Raw genomic sequence first — 15095 nt, 5'->3', positions numbered from 1 at the left:
AACTCAAGGAGTTGAAACAAAGCAACGTTTCAGGAAAAAAAGAGTGAGGGGGCTAGGAGATTTCCGCTGGTCTGTGCCGAGTAGTTCCCCCCCCCAATTTCTCAATCCTACTGCCAAAGAAAAGCAGAGTGGTGATTTTGAGGAGAGCTTTAGTCTAGCTTTTGGGGGCTTAATTCCTCTCTTGCACCCTGGGGGCTATAGGACGAAGGGACCAAAGGGCTTGAAACGGTTCAAAGATGAATGAGTGATTGTGCTTCAAACTCCCAGAGGTTTGTCTTGGTAGTGTCAGGATTTATTGCAGCGTTTTGTTGCTTTGTTTTCACAAGCCAAACAGATCAGACACAGAAGACGGAATCAACGTTTTGCTTGAGTTCAGATCAGATCACTGCAGCAACACCAAGCTGACCTTTAGGCACTTACTGCTTTGTGTGACCTTGACGAGCAGACAAGATATGAGAGACGTCAACAAGCTCTATCTGTAACATCTTTGTCTTTTGAGCAAAGAAACGATCATCTGTACAGAGGGAGAACATTCAATGTGCATTGAGGATATATGGGCAGTGCATGCTTTAAACAACAAGGCTTATAGAATTATTCACACTATTGTATTTATATATTTACAGGCAAAACTGTACAATTTTTACATCTCCCTAATTGATAAATGCATTTAAAAAAAGAGTCATAAGAAAATACAGCGGGGGGGATTGTCCTCTCACACGTCAGCGCCCGTAGAGATCTGTGATATCCGGGGGTCAGAATCGATCTCAAAGCGGTAGTGGTAGCCTTCCAACACCTCCCTGAAAGCATCTCGCATGTCGTAGATCCGCTTCTTGATGCCCTTGCGGTTGAGATAGAGTACAAATAGGAAAATGAGGCCAATGAAGCCCAGGACTAAACCCAAGAACACATATGAGGTCTGCAAAGCAAGGTCGGCACCTGCGTCTCTCTGCTGGCATCCAAGAGTCATCGTGCCCACGGCGAGCATGGATGTGTTCCTCATGCTGGTTGGGAAGGAGCACACTAGACTATCAGCGTTCCTAATCCGCCCCTGGGATCTGTTGAGCCACAACGCGAAGGGTTCAATTCCACACGTGCACGTGAAGGGGTTCTCTTCCAGCAGGAGGGCCACTCGGGGCAGGGAGTCCAGCTCTCGCAGGCCCTCCTCTGGAAACGTCTTGAGGGCGTTGAGCGTGAGGTCCAGCTCCTCCAGGCGCTCCAGCCCTGCGAGGGTGGAGTTGTGGATGGCCACCAGGGAGTTGTTGGACAGCAGGAGCCGTCGGAGGCTGCTCAGGTGCGAGAAGATGCGCGAGGGCAGATAGATGAGGCTATTGTGGGAGAGGTCCAGTCCCTGAAGGTTCCCCAGGGAGCTCCAGCGGAAAGACGTGGCCAGGTCCATCACTGTGGAGTGGTTGTAGAGGGCCCGGCTCAGGTTCAGCTCCTGCAGAGACTGGTTCAGGACGGTGAAGGCCTCGGGGTGAATGATCGCCAGCTGGTTGTTGCTCAGGTCCAGAGAGCGAAGGCTGCGGAGTCCGGCAAACGTGTTGGACTCCACCTCAGATATTCTGCGTTGGAGGACATCCAAGAGACATGGTTTACACTTTGCAGACCAACACTTCTACTACGTAAAATATTACTTTGGAACACCTATGATCATGGCTGTCATTTTAATACACTTTTTTTTAAAGTTTCATATGAACAAAATCATGAAATAAGTCTGACAGCTACATTTGGACAAACCGATGACGTTATCCTAAAAGCTATCATATGCATGGATTCCCCCACGTCCTGTCTGCTTTGCCTTAGCAGCGGAGGACAGAGCAGGACAGTCTTACCCATAGATCTATGGTCTTACCTATTGTTACTCAGAGACAAGTTGGTGACGTTCTCCAGTCCTCTGAACGACTCTGGACCAATGCGACTGATCTGATTCCCGGTGACGAACAGATTCCGCGTGTATCCGGGGATCCCCTCCGGGACACTCCGCAGGTCCTTGGAGACGCACTTCACCGTGTGAGCCGCCTCCGAGCACTCGCAGCGCGGAGGACACGACGCGTGGACGGAGCAGAGGAGAGCGGCGGAGGAGAAGAAGAAGAGGAAGGAGAGGAAGAAGACGCACCGGTCCGGATCCAGCATGTTGGTGGGTGCACTTCCAGTGCGCGTGTGCTGCGGGAGAAGCAGTAAGTGAACCAGCACACAGCGGCGGGAGGATCGAGTAGAAACCAAACGATCAGCTCCTCCTGGACTACATCAGCCTCCTCTTCATCGTGCGTTGTCCCGGCCGGGAATGTGCGCTTCAACTTCGCCTCCGTGCACAAAGTGTGGCCGGGAGGCGGTGGGCTGTGATTTCCATGAGAACAGAGGAAGGGGTCGTGCCGATCAGAGGGGTGGGGTCGGAGGGGGGGTAGGGGGGTTGTTGCTTGATCCTTGTGCCGTGGCAAAGCGGGGCGTCGCTCTACTTCTCCAACAATGAAGTTAAAAAAGGACCATCCACTCCAGAGCGATGATCCGGGGGAGGGGCTTCTCTCCCGCTTGCATCTCCCCCCCCCCCCCCCCACCCCCCATCCATCAGGGGATGAGGAGACGGCAGCTCAGCCAGAAGATGTAACTAGTAGGGCATTTACTGCGTTACTGCACTCAAGTACGTGCATAAGTACTTTACTCAAGTTGTTTATTTTTACTTTTCCCTTTTATTCCACAAAATTGATATCAGGAAATATGTGTACCTTCTACTCCACCACATTTTAAAATCGCGTTTATGGCAATGCATTTGTTTTCAGTAGCATCGTTCTCCTTTTGCGCTATAACTCAGAACTGCATAGCCTACTTCATAGTTTGTGTAGATTGTATACTTTGACTCTCAAACTTTGACCTCTTTATTATAGCTAATAGTGTCACTCTTTTAATTTGTCTCTTTGTGCTATATACTTATACTGCTATATAGTTTACTTTTAATACTTTGAGTACATTGAAAAGCAAGTACCTCCTTGAACTCAAGTATAAACGTTAACGTGGTACTTTCACTTGAGTACATTTTTTCCAATTTTTTTACTTCAGCAAATGTTTGAGTACCACAACTGCTTCAGCTTCCATGCTCCTCATTATGTTTAATAGCTGTTGTACGCAGTCCATATACATATAGTCCCTCACCTCAGTTTATATGGAAGAAGAGTTTATAGGCCAGGTTTTCTTTCATCATTGTATTATTCAAAGTTTGATTTGTAGAGCTTTCTGTGTGTATTGTGATCAAATGTGATGACTGCCTTTTAGTTTCACGTTAGTGTTTGCTGATTCTGACGTCTCTGGTCATTCCCACCTACCCAGGTGGTATGGTAAAGGTGGGGGGAGGGCTGCTTCGCGGGGGCTAGACTGCAGAAGCTTTTGATCCCCCCCCTTTCTGGGAAAGCAGCATAATGGCCTCTGTGTGACTTTACGGCACTTTGGTAGCAGGGAATCAAAGCTGTGACGGGTTTCCTTACTTAACGTGTATTCTGACAGATTATGATGATTGTCCCCCGAATCACTTCTGAGTGTATTTATAGAAACTTGCTGAGGAGAAGGATTTCGCCTTCCATGGCTCAGAGAAACTCTTAACATCATCTCTCCTCCCGACAGCCTTGATGAAACCATTTAATCATGGAATCCAATAAGAAAATAACTCCCAAAAAGATCTACAATAATATACATCTTTATTGGTATTATAGCTGTAAGTCTTAAACACATTCAGAGTTCACACAATCACTTGCATTTGAGTCTTACCATTCCCAGTGGGCTAAATGATCTGCAGCATAGAAAACATTTTGGGGGATTATAGAAACAAAACGAGGTTTGGAAATTGCAGACTGGTATATATGGATAGTGGCACTAATAATAGCATCCCAACTGTCTTTTGTCAATGGTCTGAATCCCTGGGACCACATGTCTCCACATTCCTCGACCTGGCTCTTGGATACAACAAGGCACCAATAGCCGGCCACATCTAAAATGATCCCCCCGAATGTGGCCTTCTTAGTCCAGATGCTCCAACAAAGGACTGGTGTGCCATTTTATTTGAACAAGTTTCTTATCTCTCCTACTAAATTATACATAGGCATTTAAATATGAGATGCAGTAAAATGACAATGTTGTGAGTTTCGTCAGCTGACTTCAAAGGGCTATTCATTCATTACCTTTCATGGCTCCCAATGCAATGAATAAGCTGTTTCACCAAAGAACAAGCGACATATTCAAAGACACAGTTTTGCCCCCCCCCTATTTTATGACATTTAACTCCACTACAGAGAAGGAAGGGGATTTTCACTTTTCTCTTTGTTTGTACAGGTATTTTCAACCGACACCCTCTCTGAGTTTGGACAGAGATGGATCATGTCGCTGTAGTTTGGGCATAATAAACATATTTCCAGATTACTGTGAGTAACAGCCAGCTGCATGCAAGGCCATTGGTCTGCTTCCTTGTATCTAATTTCTAGAATATTATACTATATTATATATTTGAGATTTTAGGGCATAAAGTGGTGTGTACAATAAAAGCTATTTACTTCTTGGTGACATAGCTGTATTTGTTCCCTTGTTTGAATGCTCCGAGAGAAAAAAAAGTTCTGAGGTTTTCCAGAATCTGGAGATACACACATTGTGGCCTATAGCATCAAATCAACATTAAACAGGCCTCTTATAGTCTAATTTATTATTTATTCCTTCTATGGGTTTACCAGCTATCATATCTTAACTTGAAACTTATAAAGAGAAAGACACGTGTGATGCATTTCAAATAAATCAATCGATGGCTGCAATGAAATGCAGCTGATAATTAATCAAGAAGCCATAGTATGAATCAAACTTACACTTCTTTCTTCCTCAAACCCTCCCTATTTCTTGAATGCATGCAATACACACATGCTGGCATGCAATCACATGTTCTCTCCGGTCGGTTGCATGACTAAAGCACACACACACACACAGACACTCACTCACTCACTCACTCACTCACTCTCACACAGATCTGCAGAGATGAAATGCAGAAGTAGAGTAAAGAAAACAAAGATGACACTAAATTATTTAAAGGATAAATCCAGTTTGCAAAGTACACAAAGAGCACCTGGTGTACAGTATAATATGTGTTCAAATATTTACAGGCAACATGGCTGAAGTACACACAAAAAGTCCAAAGAATATCAGCTCTGTCTCTGAGAAGAGCCCAGTTTAGAAAGCTGGCACTGTGTTAGCCGTACCTCGTATTAGCCCCATTACCACAGAAATAAAACAGACTTTAATTAAAGGCTCACACTCTCTGTGCTGGATTACGGCAGGATGTTGGCAGGTACATTATCAAAGCTTCGTGAAAATAGTGCTGACATTTCACAATGACCTCCGAATCTGATCTGCAGAGGTGGAAAACAGCAGGAGCGACGCTGGTCCGTCGCCGGGAGAAAGTGGGGATATTCAGCAGGGGTCGGTGAGTGTGAAAAACCTGAGGAATCCTGGCTACCTGCTGCTTCTGGCAGCACCGTGGACAAAGAGAGGGCTCAACACTTTTTTTCTGTTTGATTGCAAACAATGAGGGATTTGAATCTACTCAAGAAATCCATGGCAACGGAATTTGTGCGCCAACCATGATGTGGACTGAACGTTTTCTTTTTGAAAATAGCTCAAATATGGGATATGTGAGGAAGGTCGTTTTTAGGCACTGCTTTGTCACATGAAGTCCAAATGATCTGATATGAAACAAAACCTCTTAAAAAGTAGATTCAACCAGGTTTCATAACTCGGACATCAAGGAGCTTTTCATTCACTAACTTATGAGTCATCATGAGCCGTTTCACTAAATAACAAGCAGCATTTTCAAAGACACAGTTTGAGTTGGTCTCAAGTTCTCTTACGTTTGGCACAAGTATAGAAAACCGAAGGAGCTTTTACAAATCTGCTTGAAATTTGCTACAATCATTGCACTGATGATCTGAACTCAATAGTATGAAAGTGTTAGTCGTAAACCTACTTAATATAGTTCCATGAGGTGATACATGTAGTGCACATATAAAAAAGATTTATCTTTAGAAGATGCAAACTTTCTTATATCTTATGGAGTTAGGCTACATCCTTACTGCAACATTTTGTTTGGAAATCGCCTTTTCAAACTAACATGATCTCTGGCCACATGAGCGTTTCTGCCCGTCCAGACTTAAACGCAGCCCCGCAGTTATCAAACTAAAATGGGCCCCAGCAGCTTTGGAGTACTGTGGATGCCAGGTGTATCAGCAGGGGAGTTTATGCATTTTTCAAACAAACACGTAGTAGTATGGATGTAGTGCTAGTCTGAATACAAGTAAGAAAATGTTAGTTGCTGTAGAACTGTAGAAGGGCTATGCGAGACCTAGAATGTAATGCAATAAATTCCCTTGAAAGGAATGTAAGCGTTTTAACATTTATACTCCCGGGTATAAAATGGCATTTTGGGAGCACTGAGTTATTCCTCACAAAGCAAGATCATCAACATCTGAAAGCAAGGCATAGATGTGTTTCCTTCAATGTATGCACATCTGTTCAGCTTCAAATGCAGCGAGACATTTTCTACACTTTGCAGGTGGTGATGGCTTGTACCTGTACTCATTCTTTCATAATCAAAATCCAGCAATCATAATCCATTAAGTGTGTTTGTATGGTCCTGGTGGTTGGAGGGGGTATTCAGTCACTTCTGTCAAAATAACTGAATATTAATGGATTCCGTCATTAGGCTATTTCTGCATCACCACTGGAGAAATGCAACAAGCTCTCTGCTTTCCACAGACCAAGCATGCGTACATATGTTGGGACACTGTTGGGCATTTTCTTGAGAGGTGAGTAGTCTTTATGTCCTCTGTCACGTTCACTCGACACTGTGTAATGCCCATCCTTGTTGTTAAAAAGGGTCTTCCCCCCACGTCCAACCTGCAGGAGGTTCCACTGTGTACATAACCTGCCTCCCAGGTCACCGGAGGTTGATGGCCAGGGCCGCTGTCAGGATGATGCCCATTAGCATCAGGAAAGGCAACCAGGTCTTCAGGAAGCCTACACAGCTGCATCAGAAACGGAAACACAGAGAAGAGGGACGGTGAGGAAACACAAGAATGAGCACAGGGGTACAGTAGATACACAACAAAGACCAAAATTTGATTGTGTAGATCAGGGGCCTCATTTATAAAACAGTGTTCCCTTTATAAATCACAGTCCACCTGGAAACATGCATATGTGACTCTGCCTCAAACCCCGCCCTCTACACGCCCACTGCTGACCATCACTTTTAATGGTTAATCATTCTCGTTCTTATGTGAACACAAACAACGCAGTTGTTTTTAATGTTAAAGATGAAGTGGATCAATAATCTGCTTCATTTCACCTCCTCATGTCACTATTGACACTTTCCCATCTCCAAAATGTTTGTACGCATGGGTTTAAGTTTACGTAAAAAAGTGCGCACATCCTCCCGACAGGTTTGAACTTATAGATTTGTACCTGGTGAACGTTTGTGTGAGAGGTGATGTACGCTCAAAATGGGGTCTGAAAGATGCGTACGGAACGGTTATAAATGAGGCCCCTTGTCTTAAAAAGGACGCTGAGTGCGTCAGCTCGCCTGCTCTAGAAATGCTTCTCCACGTGTGTCCCATGACCACTTATGATTAGGGATGCACCGATATGGAAATTCTTGGCCGATACCGATATTTAAAATAACAATCTGGCCGATAGCCGATACCGATACCGATATTTGTTTATTTTCTTTTTGTTGTTATTCATTCACCCTTTTGTGCCAGAAAAATAATTAAATCATTATTTAAAAAGCACTATTTAAAAAATGTTCAGCCCTTCATCACTCTTATCTTTTAATGAGCACAAATTGAATCAGATTTATGAAAAAATCTTTGATTTAACTAAACTTTATTTAACAAAGACATATTATGCCCATTTTACCGCAAGCTGAAATGGTTCCTTGGGATCTTAATCAAATGTCTGTAACATATTTTGGTCAAAATACCACAAGGATAATTTAAAACAGCACCTTTTTACCCTGTCTAAAACAGCCCTGTTAAAGTAGCATTATAGAGAACACTCTTCTCATTGATTTACGGTAGCAGTATTGCCCGTTTATTAGATGTGTTACGGCTTCTGTGTGTATGACGTATGTTGTCAATTCCCTTGTTACCTGTGCATGAGACGGATGAATAGAGCCGGTGCACATGAGAATAAAGTACTTAAACAGACGCTACGCTCATACTTTTTACACCAAGTTACACTGCGTGAGTCAAGATAACTTAACAAGCCCTCCTCAGTTTTACCTGTTTTTAGTGTCGGGCAGAAATCACATCGCGTCAACACCCACCGTGGCCCTTCGCGATGCTTGTTTTAATTAAACAGTCGGATTCCCCTGGTCCGCACCAGTTCTCAGTCAGCTGCTAGGCGCCAGCCGAGGCGCACCGCAGGGTGCCCCCCCCCCCCGCGCGAACAGAGGGTTCCCCCAGCGGTCGCCGTAGCTGAGGTGATCCGCGAGACACGCGTCCAGAGTCGCCGCCGCCCGCCGTACCCGGTCCCCTCCAACGGCCCGCCTTCCGCGCCGGCGATGGACACCGCCCCGCGGTCCAAGGGAAAGAAAGCCCCCCCACCAGTGACGCCGTGAGGCGCCACCGGATGAGGACCTCCCGGTGCCGCACACTGAGCCTCCGGCGGCGCGGAGAGGAGGGCGACGGAGCGACTGCTCCCCCAGCCGCGGCACGTGCCCAGCGGTTTTACCACAAATATGAACATCGGCCAATGATATCGGTGAAAGTCAAGTTTATTACCGATAAGCCGATATCAGTAAACGAAGCGAATATCGGCCGCTACCGATGTTCGGCCGATAAATCGGTGCATCCCTACTTATGATCAATTCTCCCTTTCTCGTGCTGTACGCAAATGAGCATGTACGTCATTTCTGTTCGCAAAAAAATTGTTTGCGTGAATAGATGTGTCCATTGTCAAAGTGTGTGTGTGTGGGGGGGGGGGGGGGGGGGAGAGAGAGTGTGTCTTTGTGTTGGTGTGAGAAGGAGAGAGAGAAAGATCGGAGCCAGGAGGCTCTGAGTGTATCAGTGCACGTAGCATTACAGTGAAGATGAAATACAATGAATATCAGTGTTAATGTTGTAGCTGTGGTCACAAACAACTGGTCTCCAATCAGCCCTCAGTGAGTCTTGTGGATATTCACATCTGTATCTATATCTCCAAAACATCTCCTCCCCCAAACCCCTGATAAAAGTCATCAATAACCCCGAGCTTTACGACAACGCTTCAGTTTGATGGAGCTGTGATACTAGAGGTGAAACAAATGAATGGCTTAATGGCTTAGGACTTTTGTTTGTTAATGTCATAGCTGCTCTATATAGCACCATTTCACAGTGGGGATGCTTTTGATTTTCCTGTGCACACATGCTGCTCATTTACCTTGTACAATCATAACTGAGTTAATGGGATGTGTAGCCCACTTGTGCAACCGTAGAAGGCACAATCAGGGCTTTCTTTCTCTCCCTCTCTCTCTCTGTCTCTCTCTGTCACGTCCTGATACACAACGTGCTCATGAACAACCAGTGAAATCTAGCCCGAGCCCCTGGGATCCCACTGAGAAACCACATTCACAAGCATAAGCCCCATTTCTTATGGGGGCACTGAGGACATGATAGAGCTGCGACTAAATTGGTTGTTAATGATCAGATATTTTTGGCGTGAAGATCACGATCATGACAAATGATAACAAGATCTGTTTGTTCTGCACAGGCCAAATAAAAGTCTACAACAGCCAGGCATCAACAACAGACCTTTGGATATGTCCTGGTGATTCTCTGACATGTCTTTATTCTAGCAATCTTTGTGCCGAGCTTGCATGTGAAGCAGCGTCTGAGCTGGACTGTGACTGATCTAGCCAGAACATTTTATAGTCTTGCCAAAAGAAACTTGTTTATTTGATGTTTGCTATGATTGTCATGCGTCGTTCTCCAAAACTGGACCACAAGTTACCCAATGTTCACTCACTACTGATGAAGACGTCCTCAAACACACTTAAAGCTAGTTCATATCTAAATCTCCTACTTATTAGTCGTTTACAGACCCAAACTGAAGAATACGTGGAGTTTGCCTTTCACATATCGAACACAGCAGGAGATTCTCAGCTCGGACCAGTTCACATCAACTCACTTTTACAGTTTAGCATCCATCACGTGTTAGAAATGTCATCAACTTGCTCAAAGTGAATCCTCCTGATAACCTCCTGTTGTTTGCCGTTTCTCACATGTGCTCACTCAGACATTTTCCAGATTTTTTACTAGGGGGCAGACAGATAACACTCTCCAGAGATTATCCAGAATTCAGTGCATGTCTGGAAGCAGCTCTTGATTCACCCAATCTTATTATTTTACTTTTTATATCACTTATGGATTATTAATGCAGTTTTCCTGGTGTCACCCCATCTCACCTGACGTGCTTTCCGTGGATCAGAGCGAGGAGACAGAGTTTGACCATGTTCCACGAGGTACTGTTTTCATACCGCATCAGATTTAGAGCCATGGCAACATGCGAGTGACAGTTGTCACAGCAGAGGTTGTGCTTCAGAGAAAATAAGAGAACAAAGGTTAACAGGTCTATTATTATTGTTAATAATTGGAAAGAAGGGATAAATCCAAAGTGCTTATTACCATTCTGTGCTTATACTCCTCCGACGCATCATGCACTGCTGTGTCCCAGGCGTTGGAGCCACTAGCGTAGACTTTGCTTACGTCAAGCATCCAGTATCTACATTTAGAGAGAAACATAAACCGTGCTGTACTGGCTGAAAAAACCTTTGTGAGGGTGCAATCACAACATCTCAACAATTTTTATTTACTCACTTTGTTGGTTTTCCAAAGCCCATGTTGTCTTCCTGCGAAAACAGAACATACTGGAGTTATTCTGTACTGTATATCTGCAGTTGGTTCAAATGAGACTTGTTTTTGACTTGGATCATTTCATTTGCCTTTTTTGTTTTGTTTGCAGTAGGTCCACAGTTGCAAAGCAAATCATTTGACAGTAAAACAGATCAGCCCAGCGATAAACAGTCACATGTGCACTAACATGTTTTTGGACTCTTTAGACACTGGAGTATCTCAGTTCAGTTTATTGGCTTCTTGGTTTTAGGAATTTAGGAAATGTGCCTCACATCCTGTTTATCTTAATTTACCATCAACTTTGTTTGTGTGAAATGGGCAAACGAGTCCACATAATAAACAGTTTTTCTTGTATATCCAAAGTGACTCCAAATGGGGCTTTACAACACATTATTTTATCATTTTGAAAGGGGGAGGAATGTAAGAAACTGGTAGAGTCTAAAGCACATCTCGGAGTGTTCCTGGGTTCTTTGGTGCGCATTTTAGGAATCACCACACCCACCCTCTTCAAATCAGATATTCAACAAAGTTGTTTTCAGTTAAAAAAATGTAGCCCCATCGTACTTAAATTTAATCTTTCGAGCATCGTAAATTAGGTTTAATCTTGTTTATGATTTCCCATCACAAAGCACATCATCCAGCATGAATGCAGACCATCCTTCCACATGGATTAACTTGTATCCTTGATGTTATAATTATACGGATTATCTATTGATTATCATAACAAGAGATCAAATGATAATTCAATAAAGTTAGTCACAATTCTTACCGACAATTGTGCAGTATTTTGGCATCTGTAGTCTTTCAGTCTCATTGATCTATTACTCACTCTGGACAGTCTGGATCAAATTACAATACTACTGGAAAACCACTGTAATTGATTGTAAGTGACTTGAACGGCCAACCTCTATGGCTTTGGCTCATTCGATAGAAAGGGGCGTCCACTAAGCAGAAAGTCAGTGGTTCAATCCCCGGCTCCTCCAGTCTGCATTCTGTAGTGTCCTTGGGCAAGATACTGAACCTCAGACTGCCCTTGACAGCTGTGTCGAGGGCAATCTTCTAGGGGTCACTGAGACTGGAAAGGTTTTACCAAACAGTCCAATTTCAAGTCGCCCGTAGGTCATTCTGAAAACACATTTCGGTGGACCACCTAAAACTAAAAGGTCAACACTTCAAGTTCATACTCACTCTCTTACTTCACACCCGCTGTGCCAGATTACAGCCGGTGTACTTTTAATACTGAGATATTTGTTTACTGTTTGTTTTTGTTTTCATTTTTGTGTCTTTCTCGTGTTAGAAGCGTAATAAATATCCCATATTCGCTCGCTGTGATTCCTGCGATGTTCCCACATCAGCTCCTCTGACTTTTTGTGGACTTGATACTAGGGGGCCAGGTGGATGAAGTCCACAGGTATTCCGGAGGTTCTCATTCGGACATTTGCGTTCACACATACACGTCCTCCAGAGAAACTCAGGAAGATGTCCAGAGTTCACTGTACGTCTGAAAGCAGCTATAGAGGCAGCATCATTTCCTCAGCACTGTAAACCACACAGCATCATAGTCATTACTCACTGAGACAAAGTAAGGTCCGGCAAAGTCTCGAATGACTCCAGTGGAAGTGCAGATTCCCATGTGGCCAATAAATGGAAACAACCATCTGAGAGAAAGAAAAAAGTATTTTAAATACAACCTTTTTTTACACACACGTTTAAAAATATGATGTCTCAATAAAGGAATCTTGGGGAAAGTCCATGTATTGACAGACCTGATCAGTAAGAGACAAAGACACAACACTACTTAATTAAGCTGCACTAGGGCTCAAATACAAATACAAAGAGTAAAGGCCGTTGAACACTAGATCGTGCTTCACATGATAGTTTTTAAACTTATTTGCCGACTTGAAGCTAGGATACATAAACACAACTCCTATGTAACAAATCAACTTTGGTCTGAAAAAATAACAGCCGCATTATTGCTCAGCGAAATTCAATTACTGATGTCAAAGTTTGCATTGAACTTAGGAAATGATACCATGCTAAATAATCACTCATAAAAAGCTTAAAACATCTTCTCACATGGTTTATAAATTCAAACAGTAGAGCAGCTTTTCAGATGCTTATGTGTGGCAGCCTAACAGACACATTCGTTTACAGGGCCTCTGTTTGATCAGGTCATGGGACAGGGACCAATAAATGATTTCTTTATATTTAGAATAACTGGCTGTACTAATACTAACACTGCACTGATAGATGATAATAGATAATGGAAATCAGAGACACTGAGCTGGAACACAGTCTCGGGGCTGAACAGTGGTGCAGCCAAAGTGAACCCTTCTTCAGAAGTAATGAAACAACAGGAAAAAACCCAACATGTGCTCGTGTGGTGTCATCCGAGTGTCCACAAGCCCCGACATTCACGTTGGACTCCAAACGGCGTCAGCTACACTGGGTTTTTCTGTTGTTTTATTACGTCTGAAGAAAGAGTCACAACAAAACACTCCCCCCACCCCTCCATCGGCATAGTGGGGAGTAGATCATTTATCAATTTGAATTTTTCAGTGAACTATCCCTTCAACTGTAACCACGACTGATTCATGACTATCACTGACCTCACAGAAAAAGTGTTTCCCATATATAGATGCACTGTATGAATTTGTGTGTTAATAGCAATAAACTGCAAACTGTAAAGTGCTGCAAGTGGTCATCGAGACGCAAGAAGCGTTATGCAGATACAGACCATTTACCTTTTCTTAACTACAATTTATATCGCACTCCTAACCCTGCACCAGGACCTCAGAGGTTAGGTTTGACCCCTTTAGGACCAGACTTAGGTCGCCGTGAGTTCTACTGGTCCTGATGGGGTCACTCCTTAAATGGATCTTGCTTATAGCACTTTGAAGTTTGGCTTTCTTGAAGAGATTTTAACTTTCTTGATTCTTGATGATCTGGGTTGGTACCCTCCTGGTTGAATGCAACAGCACGCACGCACAGTAGGAACCACTGTTTTGATATTTACACACAAAAACAACAATATGGTTTAGGCCCTTACATTTTCACTTGTGCTTAAATAGTTTAACACACCTGTACTTGTGACTAAATACTGTCTGATCTGTACAGTGGTAGGAACACAGTAACTTTATAACACTGTAATAAGTTATCTCAGTGTCATAAGCTTCACCCTCCACTTGTTGTTTGGTTTTCTGTCGTTATTTCGTTAGTGTTAGCTGGCTTTGCGATTGTTTTCCACGAAATAAACGTGTGTTGCTAATTGGAGTCATCGATGTGTGTTTACTCAGTGTTCGACAAATGTGTCAGAGGCACTGGGCAACAGGAGAGGGGACAGTACGTAGCTAGCTAAGCTAAGCTAGTGGAGCTGTCACTTGGTGCCGTGTCCCGGGGCGTCGGTCCGGCGGCTCAGCGGCGGTTCACTCACGATAACACGGGGATGGGCGTCCACACGACGCAGTAAGGGAAGCGGCCGGTGGCGGCGTTGATTCTCTCGGACGCTGTGTGGTAGTTCTTCATGGTGTCTTTCTCAACAATATCCGCCATCATCAGCTGGGGAGAATGAGCTTCAGCTGTCCCACTTCCTTACGCGTCAAGTCAGCCGACCGCACGGAGCGAGGCCGGAACACGTGCGGTGTACGCTTCAAAGTAAGTCACGTGATTTATTCTTTCCTTTTTTTTCTTCATTAACTTAACAAAAGGCGGTGAATATAGAAATGTTTCCATTATATAATACTATACATTTTATAGGTGAAAACCATGACAGAAAATACGTCAGCAAATTGTGTATGAATAGCAATGAAAGATGTGTTGTTAATAATATAGATTTTACTTTGAAAGATACAACGGAAAACCTTCTTTCTATTCTCTGTAACTTGACACTATAGTGTTGCTTGACAGCAACAGCCGCTTCCGGGGTTTCTGTGAGCTCAACATGGAAACATATCCTTAATAACGCATTAAGAAAATATTGAATTAAAAGTATTTTTTAATGAATAAAGATTCTGTGCAAAGTTTCATTCTAACTTTATAATCTACAAAAAGTATTTTTGTTTTCATTTTTAATTTGGCCTTTCAATAATTCTTCCCATAAATAAAACAGCAACATCAACCATAGCAGTTGTGGTAATGGTAGAAAATGTGAGGTTGTCCAATGTGAATGTATGACAGCAGATGGCT

At 43.6% G+C, this 15095-nt stretch overlaps 2 protein-coding genes across 2 annotated transcripts; both read right to left on the bottom strand.

The window, feature by feature from the left end:
- Window positions 1-270: 270 nt before the first annotated feature.
- On the bottom strand, window positions 271-2369 carry tpbga (trophoblast glycoprotein a). Its single transcript, XM_053446934.1, has 2 exons — window positions 1853-2369; window positions 271-1562 (listed from the first exon to the last, which is right to left on the bottom strand). The coding sequence occupies exons 1-2, from the start codon at window positions 2131-2133 to the stop codon at window positions 713-715; spliced, it is 1131 nt and encodes a 376-aa protein (XP_053302909.1). The 5' UTR covers window positions 2134-2369; the 3' UTR covers window positions 271-712.
- A 1300-nt stretch (window positions 2370-3669) lies between these two features.
- Window positions 3670-14524, bottom strand: tmem222b (transmembrane protein 222b). Its single transcript, XM_053446728.1, has 6 exons — window positions 14344-14524; window positions 12484-12568; window positions 10875-10906; window positions 10683-10779; window positions 10463-10593; window positions 3670-7046 (listed from the first exon to the last, which is right to left on the bottom strand). Exons 1-6 carry the CDS (start codon window positions 14463-14465, stop codon window positions 6959-6961), a joined length of 555 nt encoding a protein of 184 aa, XP_053302703.1. The 5' UTR covers window positions 14466-14524; the 3' UTR covers window positions 3670-6958.
- Window positions 14525-15095: the final 571 nt, after the last annotated feature.

The sequence above is a fragment of the Pleuronectes platessa genome, chromosome 18 (genome assembly GCF_947347685.1).
Source record: "Pleuronectes platessa chromosome 18, fPlePla1.1, whole genome shotgun sequence".
In the NCBI taxonomy this organism is placed as follows: Eukaryota; Metazoa; Chordata; class Actinopteri; order Pleuronectiformes; family Pleuronectidae; genus Pleuronectes; species Pleuronectes platessa.
The sequence above is the reverse complement of the archived record's forward strand: the minus strand, read 5'-3'. Positions and strand labels throughout refer to the sequence as shown.